General features: G+C 38.3%; 2 protein-coding genes across 3 annotated transcripts in view; one reads left to right on the forward strand and one right to left on the reverse strand.

Annotated features, from left to right (window-relative positions):
- Positions 1 to 3,082: 3,082 nt before the first annotated feature.
- Positions 3,083 to 13,673, reverse strand: LOC111867965 (nuclear envelope integral membrane protein 1). Its single transcript, XM_023858230.2, has 8 exons — positions 13,550 to 13,673; positions 13,225 to 13,337; positions 12,920 to 13,127; positions 10,357 to 10,523; positions 9,849 to 10,064; positions 8,528 to 8,652; positions 4,673 to 4,834; positions 3,083 to 3,773 (listed from the first exon to the last, which is right to left on the reverse strand). The coding sequence occupies exons 1-8, from the start codon at positions 13,656 to 13,658 to the stop codon at positions 3,644 to 3,646; spliced, it is 1,230 nt and encodes a 409-aa protein (XP_023713998.1). The 5' UTR covers positions 13,659 to 13,673; the 3' UTR covers positions 3,083 to 3,643.
- A 65-nt stretch (positions 13,674 to 13,738) lies between these two features.
- The window catches only part of LOC111867964 (tubulin epsilon chain), a 21,691-nt gene continuing 14,842 nt past the window's right edge, over positions 13,739 to 20,587 (forward strand). The window contains exons 1-3 of one of the 2 annotated variants that reach the window (XM_023858228.2): positions 13,739 to 14,274; positions 16,298 to 16,524; positions 20,162 to 20,277. In XM_023858228.2, the coding sequence (XP_023713996.1) occupies positions 14,250 to 14,274; positions 16,298 to 16,524; positions 20,162 to 20,277 (368 nt within the window). In that variant the 5' untranslated portion in view covers positions 13,739 to 14,249. The remainder of the gene's footprint in view (positions 14,275 to 16,297; positions 16,525 to 20,161; positions 20,278 to 20,587) is intronic. The other variant, XM_023858229.2, reaches the window with a different exon arrangement.

Raw genomic sequence — 20,587 nt, forward strand, 5'->3', positions numbered from 1 at the left:
CCCAATGAAATCACTTGCTATAATGATAGAAACACGGAACGCTTACAGAATTTCTATCTCTCTATGGCTCTACATCTTGTACATCTGTCCACTAGCTTCTCGAGTGTTTTCAAAAGAGAAGAGTTGAGGCTGATAGGACAAAGGATTTAACTTGGACATAGCTGATAATGGCCAGACATGTGTATAAAGATGATGCTGACTGTCATTCATGATAATGAGGTGTATCTGAGAGCAGTATAGACTGGTCACGGGTTCAAGTCCCAATGAGGTCATTGCATTTTTTTCAGTTGACCTAATCCTTCCAGCTGCACTAGGCCCTGGGGTTTACTCAGCCTCTAACAGAAATGAGCACCAGGAATTAATTAACTAATTTTTCTGGGGAGTAAAGCACAGCCAGCGCATAAGGCTGACAACCTTACCACCATCCTTGAGCCGATTGTCTAGATAGTGTGGGACCCTCAACATCTCACAACCCTATGGGCCTTCGCGGCCTGGTACAGGGATAGCTCTACTTTACTTTTATATGGTAGCACATTTGCTCAAGGCATGAACTGTGAAACGGAACAAGTCCTCCGGGAGGGACTTTAAGCCGTGGGTCCTGTGTCGTAGCTTTACGGCACGTAAAAGAACCTCATATCTCCAAAGGAGGTCACTGAGCTAAATTCAAGGACATTTCCCGCCCAACAGTAGTCTCTAACGCCTCTGATAGATGGGGGAAGCATTATAGATACCGCCAAGCCAGTAGAGGCCGAACTCGCTGGCTCGGTCGGGACTGATGGTACGCACCAATATCGGTAGGGTATAGAGACTGGTAGAATATCATAGAGGGAAGCACAATGGACCAGTATTGGTCTCAATGCATGGAGAAACCCACCCTCTCCAATAACTAACTAACTAGTATGTGAAAAGTGATTAAGTGTAATTAGTGACATGTAAGAATACAAAACAATATGTCATGGATTATCCATAATCTTTTTATTTGTGCATCTTGTCCTGTCCATCGGCCTAGATAATTTTGGGTTGACTGTAATTTAGAGTGCACAGCTGTGGACTAGAACATTCTCTGAAAACTCTTCATTCAGTCTGTACCAGATGATGGTTTATTCTGAGAAACAGCATGAAGAATGCAATGTTATGGGAAGTGAAGACTGGTGATTGGTTTGGCATCACCATTAATAATACCACCCACTTTTATGTGTCATATGTAATGTTCCTGATAGCCCACAACAAAAGGCAAGAGATTCTTGAACTCTCTTGCTTATAAAAGCAGGTAATTATGTCCCACAAAACTCAGTTGCTGAAGAACTACCTGCAGACTGGATATCCGAATGGATAAGCCAACAAGATTGCTTGTATTAAACTCACATAAGGAGACTAAATGCAAGCAGCTGGTTACCCACGAGTGTTCTCCACAAAATGGAATGGCTTCAATGGAAGAAGACAATTTGGTGTCTCACTCTAGACACACTGAACAATGGACAACAATGTGAGATATGTGTATTTTCCTTTTGTTTCATGACATAATTACCATAACCTACATGTTGTTACTTGTTCAAAGTTTCTAATTTTTGTTCATAACAGTACTTCAGCCTGTTGATTGTATCAGTGCGGTTTGTCAAGCTACCAGAGAATTTTAGTATAATCTCGGCTTTAATACTATGTATAAAGAAAAAAGAAATTTATATTATGACATGAACATTTCACTTCTCAAGAGCTAGAAAATCTACTGGCATTAGCTGTGATGATATAACACCAACTGACTGCTGTTTAACTGTGTTGAATGTTGTTATAACACAACACATGTTTTTCTCTACTACATTATCTTGTGGCTGAAGTCACAGGAGTAGACAACAGAATTAATTTTGTTGCAGATGGTTGACTGTCTCACAAAGCTATTCAACTAATCAAATAGTGCAGCCAGTGCAGAATGGGTAAGCCCGTTTAGAGTAAAATTAAAGACATAAAGCTAGATATACAGATAATAGAACATAATCTGAAAAGTGAATTATTCAGAATGAGACATGAAATTGCCTAAGGTTTCCATTATACACTCACCAGCAATAACCATGGACAAGTTGAAACAGACCCTGTTTTCCTACAGCTGCAGAGAGGACACGAAAAGGTGGTGGTTTAGAAGAAAATTTTCCAAGAAGGAAAATTAATGGAAAGAAAATACAAGTACTTTTTCAATACAGAGACCAACATTTTCTGGGCTACCATATGAAGGTAAGGTAAAGTTCTCCTTGTGTTTAAATAATTAAGTACTATGCCATGAAGATGTATGTTGGAGTTGATGTATAGAGTAACATATTCTTGGCCTCGGCAATAGTTGGAGGTGAGTAGTCAGCTTCACGCCCCATGGCCCAGAGAAAAAAATCCACAGTACCTATTGGACAGGAGGCTAGGCATGCCCTATAACCAGTCTGCACAATGTGGAGAGGAGAAAACTTGCTGCTACCAGGACTCAAGCTCCAACCCCATGGCCATCCAGCCCATAGCCAGTCACTATACCAACTGCTACCAGGAGTAAATTAATTTTACATCTTGCTGAAAGAGAGGATGGCATGGATTGGATTGATCTGGCTCAGGACAGAGACCAATGGAGGGCTCTTGTAACCACAGTAATGAACCTTCGGGTTCCATAAAATGCTGGGAAATTCTTCAGTAGCTGCAGAATGGGCAGCTCCGCAAGAAGGGCTCAGTTCCATGAGTACAAGAAGGGCTCAGTTCTTCAGTACATACTCATGCAAAACAAGAAGGTTCTAAAAGCACTGTCTATTCAGTGGGTAGAATGAGTTTGTAGCATATGTATAAGATATATGCAGGCAGTCAGGAAACATATATTATTATATACTGTCAGAAATGTGATATAGGACTGTGTTTCAAAGATCTTTCCAGATTTTTCACACAAAGATAACCTAATAACATCAATATTTCAAGACTAATTGCTGTGCAAAACTGTGACCTTTGACTGAAGTGAAACATTCTTTATTCCATATGTGCAAATTTCTGGTTTTTGTGTATTGTGATATGATTGTCAGAACCATGACAAATATGAAGACTTACATCACCAACAGCCATGTAAACTAAAAGTGAGTATTTTGCTTTAATTTGTGATCATATTCACATACAGATCCTTGTACATAAATTCCATATTTATTCATAAAATGATAGAACTGATATTTTTGTTCTTGAATTTAAATATGCCTGCTGTCCTTTATCCCTCTGACACACATTGGCAAGGTATTTATATTCCCTCTAGGCTGAAGATGTTAATTAACCTTTAAGTACATAACAACATGTTTAAAGAATGATAAATAAAACGGGATCATACACACAGTCATGTTAAGGTACCAACACACACACACACACAAATGACTTCATTTACCTGAACAGAGTAAAAACTTATGCTAATTTGCCAAGAATCTAGACTACACACTATTTTATCAAAAAAAAATATAACTTGAATGTTACTTGCATTGTCATAAATAAATTGGCTGTTCATAAACATGAAAGACTAGTTTGTATAAAAATGACAGATTTCTTATAATTAAAAGCTGAACTTGTGAGCCTGGAGAACTCCATAATAAATATAACTTGGTTCACTGGAGATTGGTTTGTATATTGGTGAAGCTTTTCTTCCTTAGTACTCAGAACCCGATTCTGAATCATCATCTGTATAATATTCAGTTAAAGTTCTTCTTGCTTCTGACTCATACGCCAAAAGTTCTTCATCATTTAGGTGCGAGGTCCCATTCATAAAACTGGCAAATCTGGGAAATAAACATGTTTATTTTTAAAGCACACAAGAAAATTAAAAACTCAGTGACATGGCAGAAAGTTGTACAAAGTAGTAGTTGTGGTGGTGGTCGTGGTGGTGCTTGTATAACTATATGAAACAAATTTTCACAAATCATCATAAAAATGTAAAAAACTACAAATAATTATAAAAGCCATAAATATTTAATATTCATATCAAAAGTAAAACCTTTCATGTGATGTAGAAATTGAATGGAAGATGGAGAATTGTTTTGTTTCCTCTAGAGAGAATGATACTAAAGATACAGAAATAAGGGGGAGGGAGTGTGTTGCAGCTAAGGTTTCTCTAATGAATCAGGCACCTGAATTAAAACAAAACTCATTCTTATTTTAGCCTCCATTACTTTCCAACTGCATTAACATATTATTCTTTGCACTGATGTCAAACTTTCTTCTTGCTGCTGCATTTGAGATTCTCAGAACAGTGACAATGAACAGTATTGTCTTATGAGATGTGATGCTGTGCAGTTCAGAAGTTCACAAATATTTTGGAGGAATATACTGCCCCCTCCTTAGGGTCTTGTCACCTGCATCTAGCTGGTTACATACTTCACTTAGTCTTTTGCCCCAAAGATAGAAGCTGTATATTTTTCTCCGGCATGTTGGTGAAGAGTACACGGTGTGACATCCCAGAAAATAATATTCTTTCTCCTTGTTGCTTTATCCCAATTTCATTCAGTATATTCAAACTCTCTGATAAGCTATCATGAAATCATTCTTTTATACAAGCTGATTATATGCACTTACTCTATGTGACGGACATAAAGTTGCAAATACATGAAAAACAAAGGGTCTGGTTATTACTGTATTTTCAAATTCCATAAAAATATTCTTATACAGTAAGTTACATTACCTAATAGGTTCTTTGAGTTTAAGCACAGTTTTCCAAGCATTGCAGTCAGGACTGGAGCAGTAACCTCGTAGCTCTTCCAAAGCCTTTGTAGTTTCCCGTACCCCTTGCTCATAGTACTCATCTTCATTCAGCAGTTTCATCTTGGGTGGAAACTGTCTTTTCCTGCAGTCAGCAAAAATCCATTATCTTAGCTGAAAATTAACATCTGACCTCATTGAAAAGGAAAAGGGCCATAGACAAATAGGAACTTAAAATTTATGAAGATAATCAGCCTCACTAGGGACTGTATCATTTGAGGAGAGGCAGAAAATTTTTCTGCCTTCAGAAAAAGATATTCATAAAATTACATTTTAGTAAGATAAACCAGATATAAAACCCAATCCCCCCCACTGTGTGTGCATGCATGTATACGTGTATAAAGAACTCTGTAAAAGTGTATGAACTGTAAATTGCAAGTGGGAAAAGAAAATGTGGTCCAGTGTAGTTCATCAATAATTACAGAGTAGGTCAGTCAGTGTTCTAGTTCCAGGATTAAAACATCCTGCTAATGTTTCATTTCTTGTCAGTTTATATGCTATTCAATCTGATCTATTCTTAAAATACATTCATACCAACTGGTTCTATAATCTCCAATAGTTCCAATGACTTCACCTAGTTTCCTCATTGCACTGGTGATCATGTAATGTATATCTTGCTAATGGTCTTAGTGATTTCATCTTGTTTTAAGCTATTTCACTACCCAAATGGTACTAAGGAGACAATAAAAAATTCTGAATCATAATTTTAATACATGGTCTGGCAATAGTGCTGCAGCACTCAAATTAGGCGGTAAAACGAATTACTGCCATGTAAGTATAGTTCTGCCTTTTACCAACAATTGGTAGGGGTCAGAAAGTCCAGTCATTGAAAGTTCAAGAGTAGCAGCTCAGTGAGTTAATTGCGTTCGAACTAGGTAAAATGCCAATAGAAACATATGAAATGTTGCAAATTGTCTGTGGTGGTAAAGCCTTAAGTCGTAGCAGCATATATGGATGAAATGATTTAAAAACAGGCATGAGTATCTTCAGGATGATCCAAGAAGCAGGTGTCCTTCAGCCTCTCAAAATGCAGACACAATCACAGATGTCAATGAAATGATGACACAAAATCGTCAATGGGCTCTCAGAGTGATGGCAGATAAATTAAACATCAGTAAGGAGATGATTCATCAAATCCTCCTCCTTTCTGTAGGAAGGTAAAATTCATCCCACAGATGGGCAGAAACAATGGAGACTTACTTCATCCAGACTTGTCAAGACAATCCCAATTTTCTCTTTCTGAGAGGAATGTGATGGCTGAACTGAACACTGTTCCTTTGGAGGCCTCTGCCAACTGTTTTCAAAATCTCCTTAAATGATTCAATACATGTATTCAAGTAGGCAGAGATTTTTACTTTGAATATAAATAAAACAATTTTTATTTCCTTGTATATTTTCTTTCTTTACACCAATCTGGGAACTTTATTGCCAGACCATGCATAAGTCTGGATCTTAAACCAACCAAAAATGTGAGATTTTGAATCTCCCAGTATTACGGGGCTGGTGGCTGATTTTAAATCAGGGGTAATGGTATTAGTATGGAAAGAAATACAGTAAATCCTTGCTAATTTGGATTAATTGTGGAGAGGCCATCTGGATTAAGTGACAGTCCAGATTAATTAAGCAGAAGATAGCCCTCAGAAAACAAATAAATGGAAAATTTAATAATATAGGTAGTGCTGGTGCAAATGAATAAAAAGATCACTGCAGAGCCTTTATTTAAAAACTTTTAAAGTATGTACTCAGCTGTGCACAGAATTGGTCATATATTGATCCAGTTTAGCAAGGGTTTACTGCACAGTGCTCATCCAGCTAGACTGAATTATAACAGTGCAACCCATGGCCATTAAAAGTTAATATGCTGTTTCTGGTTGTATCTAAGAATTTATTGTTGAAGCTAGCGATAACATTTATATATGTGCTTACTGCATACATATTGACATACTATAATGATCAAGGGCAGAACATCTTTAGTTTGTGTTTGCTTTAGGCAGAAACCAGTCACTCAGCCTCCTATCCAATAGGTACCTGGGGCTCTTTCCCAGGAAGTAAAGCAGCAGGGTTGTGAAGGTGACCACTCACCTCCATCTAGTGCTAAGGTTGTGAATGGTGGAGCTATACCTCCACTCCCCTGTATGTCTTAATGGCATAATGTAAGCTCCTGGAAGAGCCACTCATGCCAGACAGGCCAAAGGGTAGGGGCCAGACAAAGTGTAGTCCCTGGTCCTCCAGATTGGGGGTTGGACATGGGGCAAACACTCACACCTCATAAAAATGGACTGTTACGAAATCATTAAGGGGGCCAAGACTCACACAGGGCTGTATCGCCAGTAAAAAAGAAGATTAAAAGCAATACAAATGAAGCTCAAATTAGAGATAGTACTGGAAGCAAATCATGTACTCTCATGCCGTCTGATCACAACATGGGAAAGCACTCAACAATTTGCACTGAATATCAAGCACAGAAGATGAGAAAGCCATGCATGACCTAAAATATCAAGCTTATTGAACGTGTTTTGATAAGTTTAAAAAACAATACAGCCAACAGAACTTGAAGAATATGGGGGAATCAATCTTGGGTGATCATAAAGCTAGTGGAAGGTACCCTGAGGAATTTGAGAAGTTATATGCCACAACAGGTATTCAACATTGATGGGACTGGACATTTTTGGAAACACATATCAAGCCATATGATTATCTCCAGTCCTGAAATGTTTGCTGCAACACTTAAGGCAGCAAGGGCCTTAATGCTCTGGCCTTGACAGTGCCTCAGGATTCAACCTGTGCTCTTGTACTGCTTGCTGATGAGTGTAATCACAGCCATGGATAACTTAACATCCTATTTCCAGAACTCTTAGAAAGCACCAACTACAGTCTCCCCTACCATGGAAGTTTTCAAGAATGTAACCTCACAGAACGGGAGTACTCTATTTCTATATAAACTGCTAACCTAAGAAGTTGTGATGCAGTGAACTCTGGTTGAAGTTTACTGACATTTTGGAGGAATGTGAGTAAACTTCTACCACACAGCATGGCATAACATTGCAGAAGCCAGCATTGTTCATAATCACTGCTATGAGAACCCCAGAAACTCTCATAAAAAATTAATTTTACTCTTGGTTTAGGGAAAATAAAATTTAGTTCACATGGAGATAATAAAGAAATCCATTGGAATAAATTCCACATTGAAGAAGCATATGCAAACTTGCCATTAAGTAGACAAAAGTGGTTGATTCAAAAGCACACTTACAGCCATAAACATCACATTACCAGATATTTTTATATCAACTGCCATAGAATTATTAAATGGTGGTTATGAATCCTGTTTTAAATTCACAGGTTCCCAGGTTAAAATCTCAGCCCAGCAACCGGTTATCCTTGCTATGATTTTCCTTGGTTTTCCTCCAACTAAATGATGGGATAGTTCCTTCCATTTAACACCATATAATCATTGCAGTTTGAAGGTCACCATTAATAACCAATCTAGTAATGGCTTACAGTTTCATAAAAGTGCTTTTATAATTGTGATGCCAGGAACAGAATAAATCATTAGTTTCACAGCTGAATTGATAGATTTATTTGCATATATTGCACAAAAAATGTGATGGTATGCATTGCATTTAACAAAGTAGTAAGTGCACATGCAGTGATGCAAAGTACAATGTTAAGTCCATATCTTCAACATGCAGAACACCAAGTATAAAAATCCCTGACCATATGTGCACTCATATGGTGCCAGTTCTTAACATGCAATTTATTCACTGAGATCACCTCTTACCAATATGCTAGCAACTTTGAAGTCCATACTGCTGGAAAGTTGTAAGCTGCTAGAAGAATAACAATAATTGCTACAGATGCTTCTTGGAACTGGCTACTGACGAAAACCATTGTTAGTGATGCACCCTGTGGGAAAATTGCTTATAAGACATTGTCTTAAATCAGTTATAGAGCACACTATGGAACTAAAAAGTGTATTTACGTCTAGGTGTATTGCTACTGTATTCCCTGGTATTTTCCGAATGTGGTTTGAAGTACTCTGACCTCTTTCACATACCACTTACTATGATCTAAGGAATATATTTATCGTATTTACCGATGCATTTTGCACACCCTTCCTTTTGGACAAGAACTTTTTCGAAAAATATTAAACCCCATGGTTTTACACTCTAAAGGGTTTTGATGATCCAGTGATTGAGGTTAGCCCTTTCCAAGGGACACAACTGAGTAGGTGTCTCCCCCCTTAAACCGAGGATGGAAACAGATCCAGTTTCCAGAATAATGCATATGGAAAAAGTCCAAAAACCCAGTAATTTCCATTTCCTTACTCTTGATAAAGTTTTGCCCTGTGCATAAGTTTTGTAGAAAGTGTGATTAAAATTAAAGACAATATGGGAAATGTTCTGGAAAAAAAAAATTGTGCGTCGGTTATTATTGAGGGCATTTTTGTCTCAACATTAATGAAGGAATCACATAGTGGAGTCAGTAGGCACAAATATCATTGCTGTTCCCACTATGCATTCAGCTTTATTCACATTTTTCATGAAGATTATGTAATGGTTGAAATTTTATCATGGGATATTTTTATTTCAATGGTCATCAAGGAACTGAGTGGCAGAGTCTGTAGGCATGTATATCTATACCATGCTGTCATGTCACATTCAACTTTAAAAACATTTTCCATGAAAATTATACACCAACTGAAATTCTACCGGGGATATTTCCATTCTATTGCACATCAAGGAATCATGTTTCCAAATTGCATTCAACTGTAACAGTGTCAATCTAATGTGTAAAATTATATCCTGAAAATAAGTATTCACATATTTCATGTGTCACAACTCTCAGACATGTTTGGGCTAAGGTGCACAAGCTATATACCATTTGTAGTTTTGTTTCCAACATTTAACAAAGCCACCTACTTCTAGAAAACAAGACTTTACAACTCAGTATTGTAAACTACTATCTATATGCAGATAAAGATTTTATAATTAATTTATTTAAGCCTGGTCTTTATGTATGATATACATGGGACACATTACTGAAATCAACCTATAATTAAATTTTACTTCACAAGATTCTAGGTAAACATTTATCAATACCTGCAGGGCCCATTTAATTAAGTTTTTACTCCTCCGATCTGTTACGGGGCCAAGCCGATAGCACACAACAAAGCTCACAAGCCCTGTGAACACCACGTAGGAAAGCACATGGGTCTGATACTGTATAATTATTAAACGTAAATTTTCCCATACAAGCTGAAGGAGATATATTCCCACTGTCCAACCTCCAATCACAATTCCATACATGACAGGCCTCTGAAAAAACAAAATATGAATTAACCTATGATCAAAATTTAATTTCACAAATGTAGTGTTTGTATCAGAATTTAATGTAAATATAAAATGTACATCTATTGATATTCCCAAAACTAAAATTCTGCCAAATTTTGAAAGCATTTATTATCAGTCATATAATCAGATTGTCCCAGACTTCAGTTCTGATGAGCACAAGATTTTACTGACTTAGGTACAGTTATATTTTATTTTCTCGTCATAATTTTCTTAAATTCAAACATCCTCAAGACATTTACAGTTCTGCATACTTTACCTTTGGAAATAATTTACTCATCATGTATACCAAAATGAGAAAAGATGCACATATTCCAACCGAGATTCCAGAAATGTAATAGAACAAGGGATTGTTACTGAGTTTAGGAGCTGAGATAAACAGCAGTACTCCTGCACCCAGCAGTAGGACCCTCCAGTAATCAATTCCTGAAATCAAGTTATTAAACCAGCAGTAAAGTATGATAATGATATATGTACACAGGTCACAGAGATAAAAGATTAAACGTGGCAGGAGTGAGAACTTAAAGACCCCAATATACAATACATACTGACATGTATGACAAATGTAGTCAGTAATATACTTAATGGAATGGAGGAAAATATGTGGTTGGGAAAGCAATCAGAATTACAAACTTACATCATAAATGACAGGGGGCACGCAGTTGGCTGAGACACTATGGTACAAGCCAGAAGGTTGCGGGATCGAATCCCAATGAGGTGGATTTTTCAATTTATCTAATCCTTCCAGCCGCACTATGGCCCTGGGGTTGACTCAGCCTCTAACAGAAATGAGTAGAAGGATTGTTCTTGGAATATTCTTGGGGGTAAAGGGCAGCTGATGCGTAAAGCTGACAACCTTGCCGCCATCTATGAGCCGATTGTCTAGAAATTGTGGGAACCTCAACATCTCACAACCCTATAGGCCTCCATGGCCTGTTACAAGGATACCTTTACTTTTTTTTTTAACGTCATAAATGACATAAAAGAGACCAGGGAGATGCTGGAGAGAGGATCACAGGCCAGTACAGGCATGTAGTTGCCAATCTAGTGGAAACAGAAGCTCCTGTTAGTAAAATATATTGCTAAATATATAGACTGTCACTTAAAACTTAGCTGATAGATAGAATTAATTCATGCTTTAAACATCAGAGTAAATTCAATACTACAGTTTAAGTCACATTACTGAAATTCAGCTATTTCCATATCAAGACATAGCAGCTATGGAAAGAAACACTGGAAAATAATAAATAAGAATATCCTTTAAGAGACGGCCATTTAAATTCCGGTAATGGCAGCAGGCCGGAGTTAATTTAAATGTCCGCCATTGTAGAGTATTAAAAATCGTAAGCATGTTACTGAAAATGCTGTGATTTCTACAATTTTTGTGATAAACAAACGAAATAAACGCTGCTTTTATCTAGAAAGAATATAGAATCAGATATTGTAATTTACAGATTTTAAAATCTGTACAAATTGTTACACTGATTCCAAAAAGAATTTTTTCCCAATTTCGAGCGTCTGTCCACAAATTTGCATAGTTTCTGCACAAAACGTTTCTGCAGTATAAATGCATGCTGCTGACATCCTGTCTTACTATGTCTTATCTGGCAAAAGGGGAGAAAGTTTATGTTTGTATTTTACATTCTCCAGTCACATCGGAACCTTTGTGTATGCACGAGTGTGGGCGAATTCTTATCGTACTTTGTCCTTCAGAAACTCTGACTGTGTATATCTCAGACTAGCCACACAGAGGTACTGTTCTCGGAATAGCCCTGCATTGCCAGAACGTTCAAGCCTAGCACGTTGTGTTCGTAACGCTTATAAGACATCGCAATTTCAACCTCGCCCTTAACTGTTCATGGGTCGACCTCCTGCTGTGTCATCGGCGATATCTTGATTAGAGGAGGCCACTTGACAGCACTGGCCGACTTCCTCTAATATGGGACTGAGCTGTCGTGTGTGCTCTTCGCGAAGGAAACGGAGTTACATCCAGACAAAGCACATAAATTACGACATCAGACTCTGCATTTCTGGATGTTTCCAACAGTACCACATGGAGGAAACATTCAGTTAGATGACGCAGGAGGGAAGGCTGTCTACTTATAAAGCTGGTGCCCAAAAATAATGTAAGTAGAACAAGAATTTCTATCTTAAAATTAGATTTTAAAACACTGTGTGCACGCATGGACTGCGCGTACGCATATGGTGTCACACGGCCACTCGGCTACACTTTAAAGGTCTCCAGACAGTGTCGCTAGGCTCTTGAAGGATATTCAAGACTAATTGCTTATTAGAGTATTCTATCTTCTATGTTACAGTATTTTGTATTTTGCTAATACACAACAGAATTGGATGTGTTTTACAAATAAGGTGCCAGGTGCTCACATTATCAACTAGTTTGTGTCAATGAATATAATTCACAAATGTAACCCACTGTGTTAGGCTCAAAAGTCTTCTGTTCACAGTGTTATGGTCACGACCACAATTTATTCACTATAAACTGATTTAGTGTTTTGGAGAAAGGGTGCAAGAAATGCCTTTATGCTTCCAGAATGTACTATTTCAAATTTGAATTGTAAATTGCAAATAGTTCTCCAAGTGCTGATGGTGATATATTTGTCCTTTACTTTGAGTCCAGGGTTATTTTTAAAATATGGTAAAATGTACCTTTAACTGTGAAATCTGACAATTTAACCCCACATATTTAGCTTTCGTGATAGACATATGAATTTAATAATCAACTGATGAAAAATTCAGCATCTAGCTGGCAACATATCAAGTACAATTTGTTCAATATTTGGGAATAAAATATGGAAACTTACTAATAATATTGAGATAGATTCCATACTTTTCCAAACTATGAATACCAACACAGCTTTGATTAAAAGGGTTTAGTTTTATATCCTTCTGCTTCCATGAAAATGGGTTAATGGCCCAAGATGACCGGTGCTCTTCATATTCCGCCAGCACTTCATTTTGATTTGCACCATCATACAGCTCATACTTATCATTCTTGACAGCCAACTGCAACTGAATGAATGAAATTTGATTAAGAAGTATGGGTAACAACATGCCCTAACTGCAGCATCCAATCAAATTCATGTACCTAAAGGTTATTTGGTCATACCAGAGCCGTCTGCCAAATGTTTATTATATGCTTCGGTTGACCACTGTAGCAGTATATATTTAACTGGGGATTATCTTCTATCTGCAATCGTAAGCCAGGATACAAATACCAGACTGTAAATGATTAGAACGGGCACTGAGTCATAATCATACGTTCAGACACATAATAACCAATTATTATATTCACAAGATTAATTATGTCATTTAAATTTATTGGCGGTCTGTTCATTCGATGAGGTTAAGGACGACCAACAACATATTTCATCAAATCATAAAAATAATTTGCCTCACAATATATGTAAGGATAAAAGCAACTTTTTATTTACCTTTATATGGAATATTATGGCTATTACTCTGACTTATAGTGACAGCCTGGAATACTAGAAGAGTCAAAATTACACACATTACTTTACGAAGATTCATCCCATTCGCCATATTCGGATACAGAACCGAGGTAATGCTATGTTGAAAATTGCGCGATACCTGGTCAGCGGACCATCAAATCCGGCGCGAGTTTCTAAGTATTGAAATTTTTGTTTCTTTGCTATTAATTTCACGTATTTGTTTGTGCATTCTTTCGCCTTAATGGAAATGAACACAAGCACATTTTTAAATTTACATAATCTTTCATTAACATTGCATGTAAAATAAGAACCTTTATTAGGATACAAACGATGTTCAGACTTCTGCAGTTTTGTGTTGGATATACTGATTACGATTATTCTCATCGCCGGTTTTAATTGCCTGGCGCGTATTCAATGAATTATGTCGTGTATTCTGCTCACTCTTATGGCTCCTACGATTCCGATGCTGGTGTAGTGTGCTGTGTGTAGTTATGCTAGTTATCCTTATGTACATTTGAGTCACGGTTATTGAGAATGTAAAGTAGGTCTTTCGTTACTAATTGTAGTGTGGGTTTTGTTTATAGCCCGCTTCAAAAATTATATGTAAGCAAGTGGAATATAATAGTATAATTAACGCAGACCCATAGCTTTTGGACATATATATATTATTTTGCAGTCATAAATGAGTGAATTCATAACAATTCAAGGTACTGTAAATTGTATTTTTATGCTTTCGATTAGAGAATTTATTGGGGTCCCATATTCCAATAATTAATCCATAAATCGTAATAATTATTCGTTCGTGCATTGTGTAGTATTGCATAATTCTCATGCTGCAGTTTGCATTTAATTCAAGTTGAAAAATAATCATTTGAAAGACGTGAAAATGTTTATTTTATAATGGTATGATGTATTACAATCAGATATTTGGGAATGACAATAATAAATCAAAACCTAATTCAGAAGGAAATTAACAGGAGATTGAACTCGGGTAATGCTTGCTACTATTCAGACCAGAACCTTTTGTCTTCTTATATGCTGTCCAAAAACATAAAAATTAGAAAATGCGAAACTATAATATTGCCTGTGGTTCTGTATGGATGTGAAACTTGGTCTCTGACATTAAGGGAGGAACATAGACTGAGGGTGTTTGGGAACAGGTTAGTCTGGCTCAGGATAGGGACCAGTGGAGGGCTCTTGTGGGCACGGCAATGACCCTTCGGGTTCCATAAAATGCTGGGAAATTCTTGAGTTGCTGCAGAATTGGCAGCTTCATGAGTGAGTACGTAAGTAAGTAATGATGTATTACAATGTAGGCATCTCTTATGGAAATATCTTACATTTCTCTGTATGCTTAAATTATGTAGTTACAATTTTGTTTAATTCTTTGACTTACTCAGTTCTGAAGAAATTCAGTTCAATTTTCACATTATTCGGTCAAAGTTTGTGTTAAAAAAACATGTATGCATATGCTAGGTGTTTCAGATTCTGTTGCATCGATAACATTTTGGAGATGAGAGAAGAACCTCAGATGTCTTTGCTTTTACACTTGTATTAATCTTGGAATGACAAGCTATCCAATGTAAACAAGTTTCTTGTAAATAATCCCATTATTTATGTGGCCTTACGTGGTCAGCCCTTTGGGACCATCCTCAGAGGTGTGACAGTAGCAGGAGCTTGCTTTGCAATTGTTAAGGATCATAGTATAATAAATCATACAGTCCTAGCAGTGAAATAGGTTAAAATTGTAGATGTTTAAATATTATTGGTAAAAAGGTTCCTTGTTTTTTAGTTATCTGATGATTATATATTTTTTATTGCTGATTGGTAAATGTCTTGATGTCCTGTTGGGTCCATATAGTCTCAGTGTTTGTGCTGGGCTGAGGGTTGTTGATTGTCAACCTTCAGCCCTATTCGGAATCTGACACTGGTGGCACATCTTTGAAGAATACACAGTTCTTATTCTTTTGTAGGTTTGCGTGGTGTACGAGTAAGTGCATATGAACGTGTGTGTGTGTGTGTGTGTGTGTGCGCACGTGCGTGCATGTGTGGTGTGAAATTGAAAATACCAACATTGCAGCTGTGCAGTCAGTTTTGGTTCTGGAATGCTAGCTGACAAATCATTTAACTTGATATATTACAAAGATACCTGTTAGTAGTAAGGGTGGTTTTAAAACTTTCACAGATTTTGCAGGCCATAAAAATGCACTATACCAGCAGTGAGCGGCCTCCGTAGTCTAGGGGTAACGTTCCCACCTCATGAATCAAGGTACGTGGGTTCAAACCCGGTGGAGGTCGTGGAATTTTTAAGGGCGGAAAAATTCAGGGAACAAGTCCTCCGGGAGGGACTTTAAGCCGTGGATCCCATGTCGTAGATTTACAGCACATAAAAGAACCTCATGTCTCTAGGAGACCTCAGAGCAAAATTATTAGGTAAAACTTTCCCGCCCAAGTAGTTTCCAATGCCTCTGGTAGAGGGGGGAAGTATCAAGGTACCGAGGGCCGACCTCGTTGGCTCAACGGGGCTGATAGCACACACCGTCTACTGGTAGGGTATGGGGACAGTAGAAATTAAAGGGGGACGCACAATGGACCAATAATTGGTCTAAGTGCATGGGGAAACCCACCCCCTCCAATAATAATAATAATAAAATAAAATACCAGCAGTGGCTGATTTGAATGCTTGTATCCAGTTCAGTGATTCTATTTAAATGTTTTAATTTTCTGCAGTTGGGCAGTGTGGTAACCAGATTGGTGATGCTTTCTGGCCACTTGTACTGCAAGAACATGGCATTGACACACAAAGGGAATCCACTTTCAAATCACAGCCTCAACACATTCAGCCCAATGAAAGACTGCTGGATGCATTCCACAGCTTCTTTTCAAGCTCTGATGGAATTTCAGGGCATAGTTTTAAGACACTTGCTGATTTGGAAAAAGCGAAAGTTACAGCAAGGGTAAGTTGCATGACTTGGATAAAATAAGGAAAGAAAAAGAATGAGAAGATTTATTTTCTGTAGTTGAATCTCATGTAAATGGTATTATGCTTTATCATAGTTACACTGGAGATATACAGAAATTCAGAACCTATTGCAATAGCTGGCAGATAATATTTTGTCACAGAAGAGCTTAGAAGATGTGGATGAAGAAGAGACAGCCATTGATAGGCAGTGGCTCCATAAACACACTCCTGCAGCGCCAGATGTACATGCAAAAGTGGAAGAGCTGTTGGAATGGATGTTTTCTATGTGGTCCAAGCTGAGGCTATATAATGAGGGCTCACAGGACACAAGGAACTGTGAGTCATAGGAAGTGATGAAAAAGGAACTCAATGCCTCGGTATAATTGGGCCACCCTGTTGCTGGTGGATATAAATACAGGGACCTGGCCTTCCAGGTTTGGGGGAGTCCTGCATCTGAGACTGTAAAATATGGTCTCGAGTCCCGCAGGACTCAAGAATGATTGTGCTGGCGAGGGCCAACAGTAATTATAAATGACAGATATGTCCTCTCATCAGAGAGGACGCTCCATGTCTATAAACGCACAACTGTCTGACAGTAACAACCATCTGGTCTTGGGCCAACTGACCATTAGTTGTAACATAACTTTGACTTTGAATCAAGGAACCAATATACTTGAGTCACATCTAAAAATGTAAATGATATGTATCCACAAGAACATGACTCTTGAGAGATGACTATATAGAATACCAGCAAGTAAAATTGTAGATATAGATGTCATATACTGCTGAGTATGTCAGCAACAAATGAGAAACCCAGGCTTACTTCAGAGAGAGTGCCCCATATTGACAAAACCACAACTAACTGACATAACAAAAATCTTATCTTGGGCCCCAGATGGGGCTTGACACCAAGACTGACTGGACAGCTAACCAGTGGTCATAATGTGACTATGACTTTGACTTGACGTTAGTTCGCATGATGGGGGGTGGAGTCCAGCTGTGTTCACCCAGCACGGAGGCCACTGATTGGCCTATTGTACCTGCCCCTGGTGATTATGCTGGAGAATTTGGTGGAATAAAGATTGGCAGGGGAAACCGAAGTACTCGAAGAAAACCTGCCCCAGCGCCACTTTTTCCACCAGACCCGGGATCGAACCCAGGCTCCTGCAGTGGGAAGCCAGCGACTAACCACTTGAGCTATGGCGCAGACTTTTGTAGTTAGTTAGTTGCAAGACAGTCACCAGCTGGTAAGGATGTGAGTACAGAAGGTACGCTGTTGGGAGGCACTACTACCAATGGGCTTGTGAAGGCACAGCAGACTTAGAAGACCTAGCATGTGTTACAGTGGTTTGTAAAGTGTGTAGGTTAGTGATTGTTTTATAATCCTTTGTAGTTATAAGTTATAGAGTCCAATAAATCCAATTACCAATCCAAATCCCATGTCTGGTCACTAACATGTGACAATATAATTGCCATCCAGCATGGATATCAAATGAAAATTATCAGTTACAGTTATATTCTTCAAATTTTCTGACCTAACTAGTAAGTATGTAAGAATTAGACACTAGAGATTACCATCTGATCTTCAGATGTTTATATAGACCAATGGTTCAGAGATGTGTCTCTGATGAACATATTAGTGAGAGGTGTGCATTTTTTTTATTGCTAGTGGGGTGGGACTAAGTCCCTTGTAATGTGGCCACTTCTGGCCTATTGTACCAGCCCCAGATGATAGGTGAGGGTGATTGTGGAGCAATTGGTGGAATGAAGTTTGGCAGGGGAAACCGAAGTACTCGGAGAAAACCTGCCCCAGCGCCACTTTGTCCACCCCAAATCCCACTTGACCAGACCCGGGATCGAACCCGGGCCACTGCAGTGGGAAGCCAGCAACTAACCGCTTGAGCTATTTCGTGGCCCAAGGTGTGCATTTAATATAAATCCACAAGTCTTTAAGATTTGATCAGTCCTCTAAGTTCAGAGCTTTATGATCTATGGAATATGCCTGTGGCTGTGCATGTTCAGTTACCAGAGTGGTTTCTACTGTGTATTGATTTCCTGAACACTATTCAAAGGCTACAATCACTCATTTTCTGGCACCCACTTGTACTATAATTGTGGTGCATCAGCTGTCACTCACTTCCAAAACAGGGTTTTAATGTCACCTTTGCTTCAATACCAGACCACATGGGTATCATTGGCATTGAAGCAGTTGATGCTACTGCTAGACATGCCACTCTTCAGGACACCTTTAGTTAGTTATTAGAGAGGGTGGGTTTCCCCATGCACTTAGACCAGTATTGGTCCATTGTGCTTCCCTTTATGATATTCTACCAGTCTCTATACCCTACCGATAATGGTGCGTACCATCAGTCCCGACCAAGCCAGCGAGTTCTCAACAGGCTTGGCGGTATCTATAATGCTTCCCCCATCTATCAGAGGCCTTAGAGACTGCTGTTGGGCGGGAAACGTCCTTGAATTTGGCTCAGTGATCTCCTTTGGAGATATGAGGTTCTTTTACGTGCCGTAAAGCTACGACACGGGACCCACGGCTTAAAGTCCCTCCCGGAGGACTTGTTCCCTGAATTTTTCCGCCCTTAAAAATTCGACGACCTCCGCCGGGTGTTTGAACCCGCCTACCACGAGTCATGAGGTGGGAATGTTACCTCTAGACTACGGAGGCCGCTTTCAGGACACCTTTACATTTACATTTATTTTCATTTCATTGATCCAATCATCTCCCTGTAGGGCTGGATATAAAATATGTCACATATTACAAATTCATGATAACTGTACATCGTACATCTTAGGTCAAATAGGGTATATAAATGAGGCCTCATACAGACAGCACAAGTTGTCAAGACAATATACATAAGTTATGGAAACACTATTGTCACATTCGACCCTGAATAAAATCTTTCATATTTCCAACTATAATAATTCTATATTTATACTTTATGTTCTAATGTGGATTTTAGAACAACCCTATGTCAGCCCATTTTGGTGAAATGGCAAAGGAATTGGGACGATACCCAGGATAACAAGCTCTGAAAGGTGAAACCATTGGTGCACTCATAGCAGTCTTCTGGTTCTAGGCACTCTGGGTAGCATGCCACCCTCAATGAATGAGTGTATGAGCAGTAGGCCTTCTCGACCCTTGCGCCACGACCTACAGTGGTCTATTGTGCTTTGCCACCCACCATACACAGGCTACTAAGTGATGTCCCCATTGTTTTGTTCAAAGTGTTAGCTTTTTGTGAACCGTTGATATTTCTCATCTTTTATGAATCTTACTCATGTTTGAATTTTTATTAAGTAGTTTTGCTTCATTGAACTGAATAACATAACTTATGTATACCAACTGGTGGTTAGGGACAAGTACCCTCATCAGTTGATGTGCCTATGCCTATGAACCCACTGCTGCTGCTGCTGCTGCTACTGTACAAATGCAAATGTGAATTTAATAATAAGTTTTGAAGTTTTTCCTTCCTCAGTCACTCCCATTCCTTGAGGACTAATTTCCTTCTTAGCCCTTCATTTCAAATATTTTGAGTTCCTTCTCTTTTCTCAGAATGATCATATTGTTCATACATGCACACATAAGTAGGTAGAATTTTGATATTTCTTGGTTTTAGGCTGTGTGTATTGATATGGAGGATAGTGTTGTAGCTCGTTTCCGCACTGGCCAGTTCCGCCACTTATTTGATGACACATGTCTTCTTACAAATTATCCTGGCTCAGGAAACAATTGGTAAGTTGGAAGCAATATGGAAATATATGTCAAATTAATATTTTTGTCCATAAAACTTGTTCGTCAGACACAAGTCTTATTTGAAACGGCTGTGGGTTAAGAAGCAGTTGAAGTTAGACAAAATGTGGCAATATATGTCACATGAATAACATAAAACTCTTTCTTTAGTCTAGGCCAGGGGTCTCCAAACTTTTCGAACCGCGGGCCACATTAGGTAATTCAGCACTTTCAACGGGCCGGATAAAATGAGAAATTAATAACTCTAGGTATATGAGTTTTATTGAAAGCACAGAATTTCATAAACTAAATA

Source organism: Cryptotermes secundus, unplaced genomic scaffold (genome assembly GCF_002891405.2).
Source record: "Cryptotermes secundus unplaced genomic scaffold, Csec_1.0 scaffold337, whole genome shotgun sequence".
In the NCBI taxonomy this organism is placed as follows: domain Eukaryota; kingdom Metazoa; phylum Arthropoda; class Insecta; order Blattodea; family Kalotermitidae; genus Cryptotermes; species Cryptotermes secundus.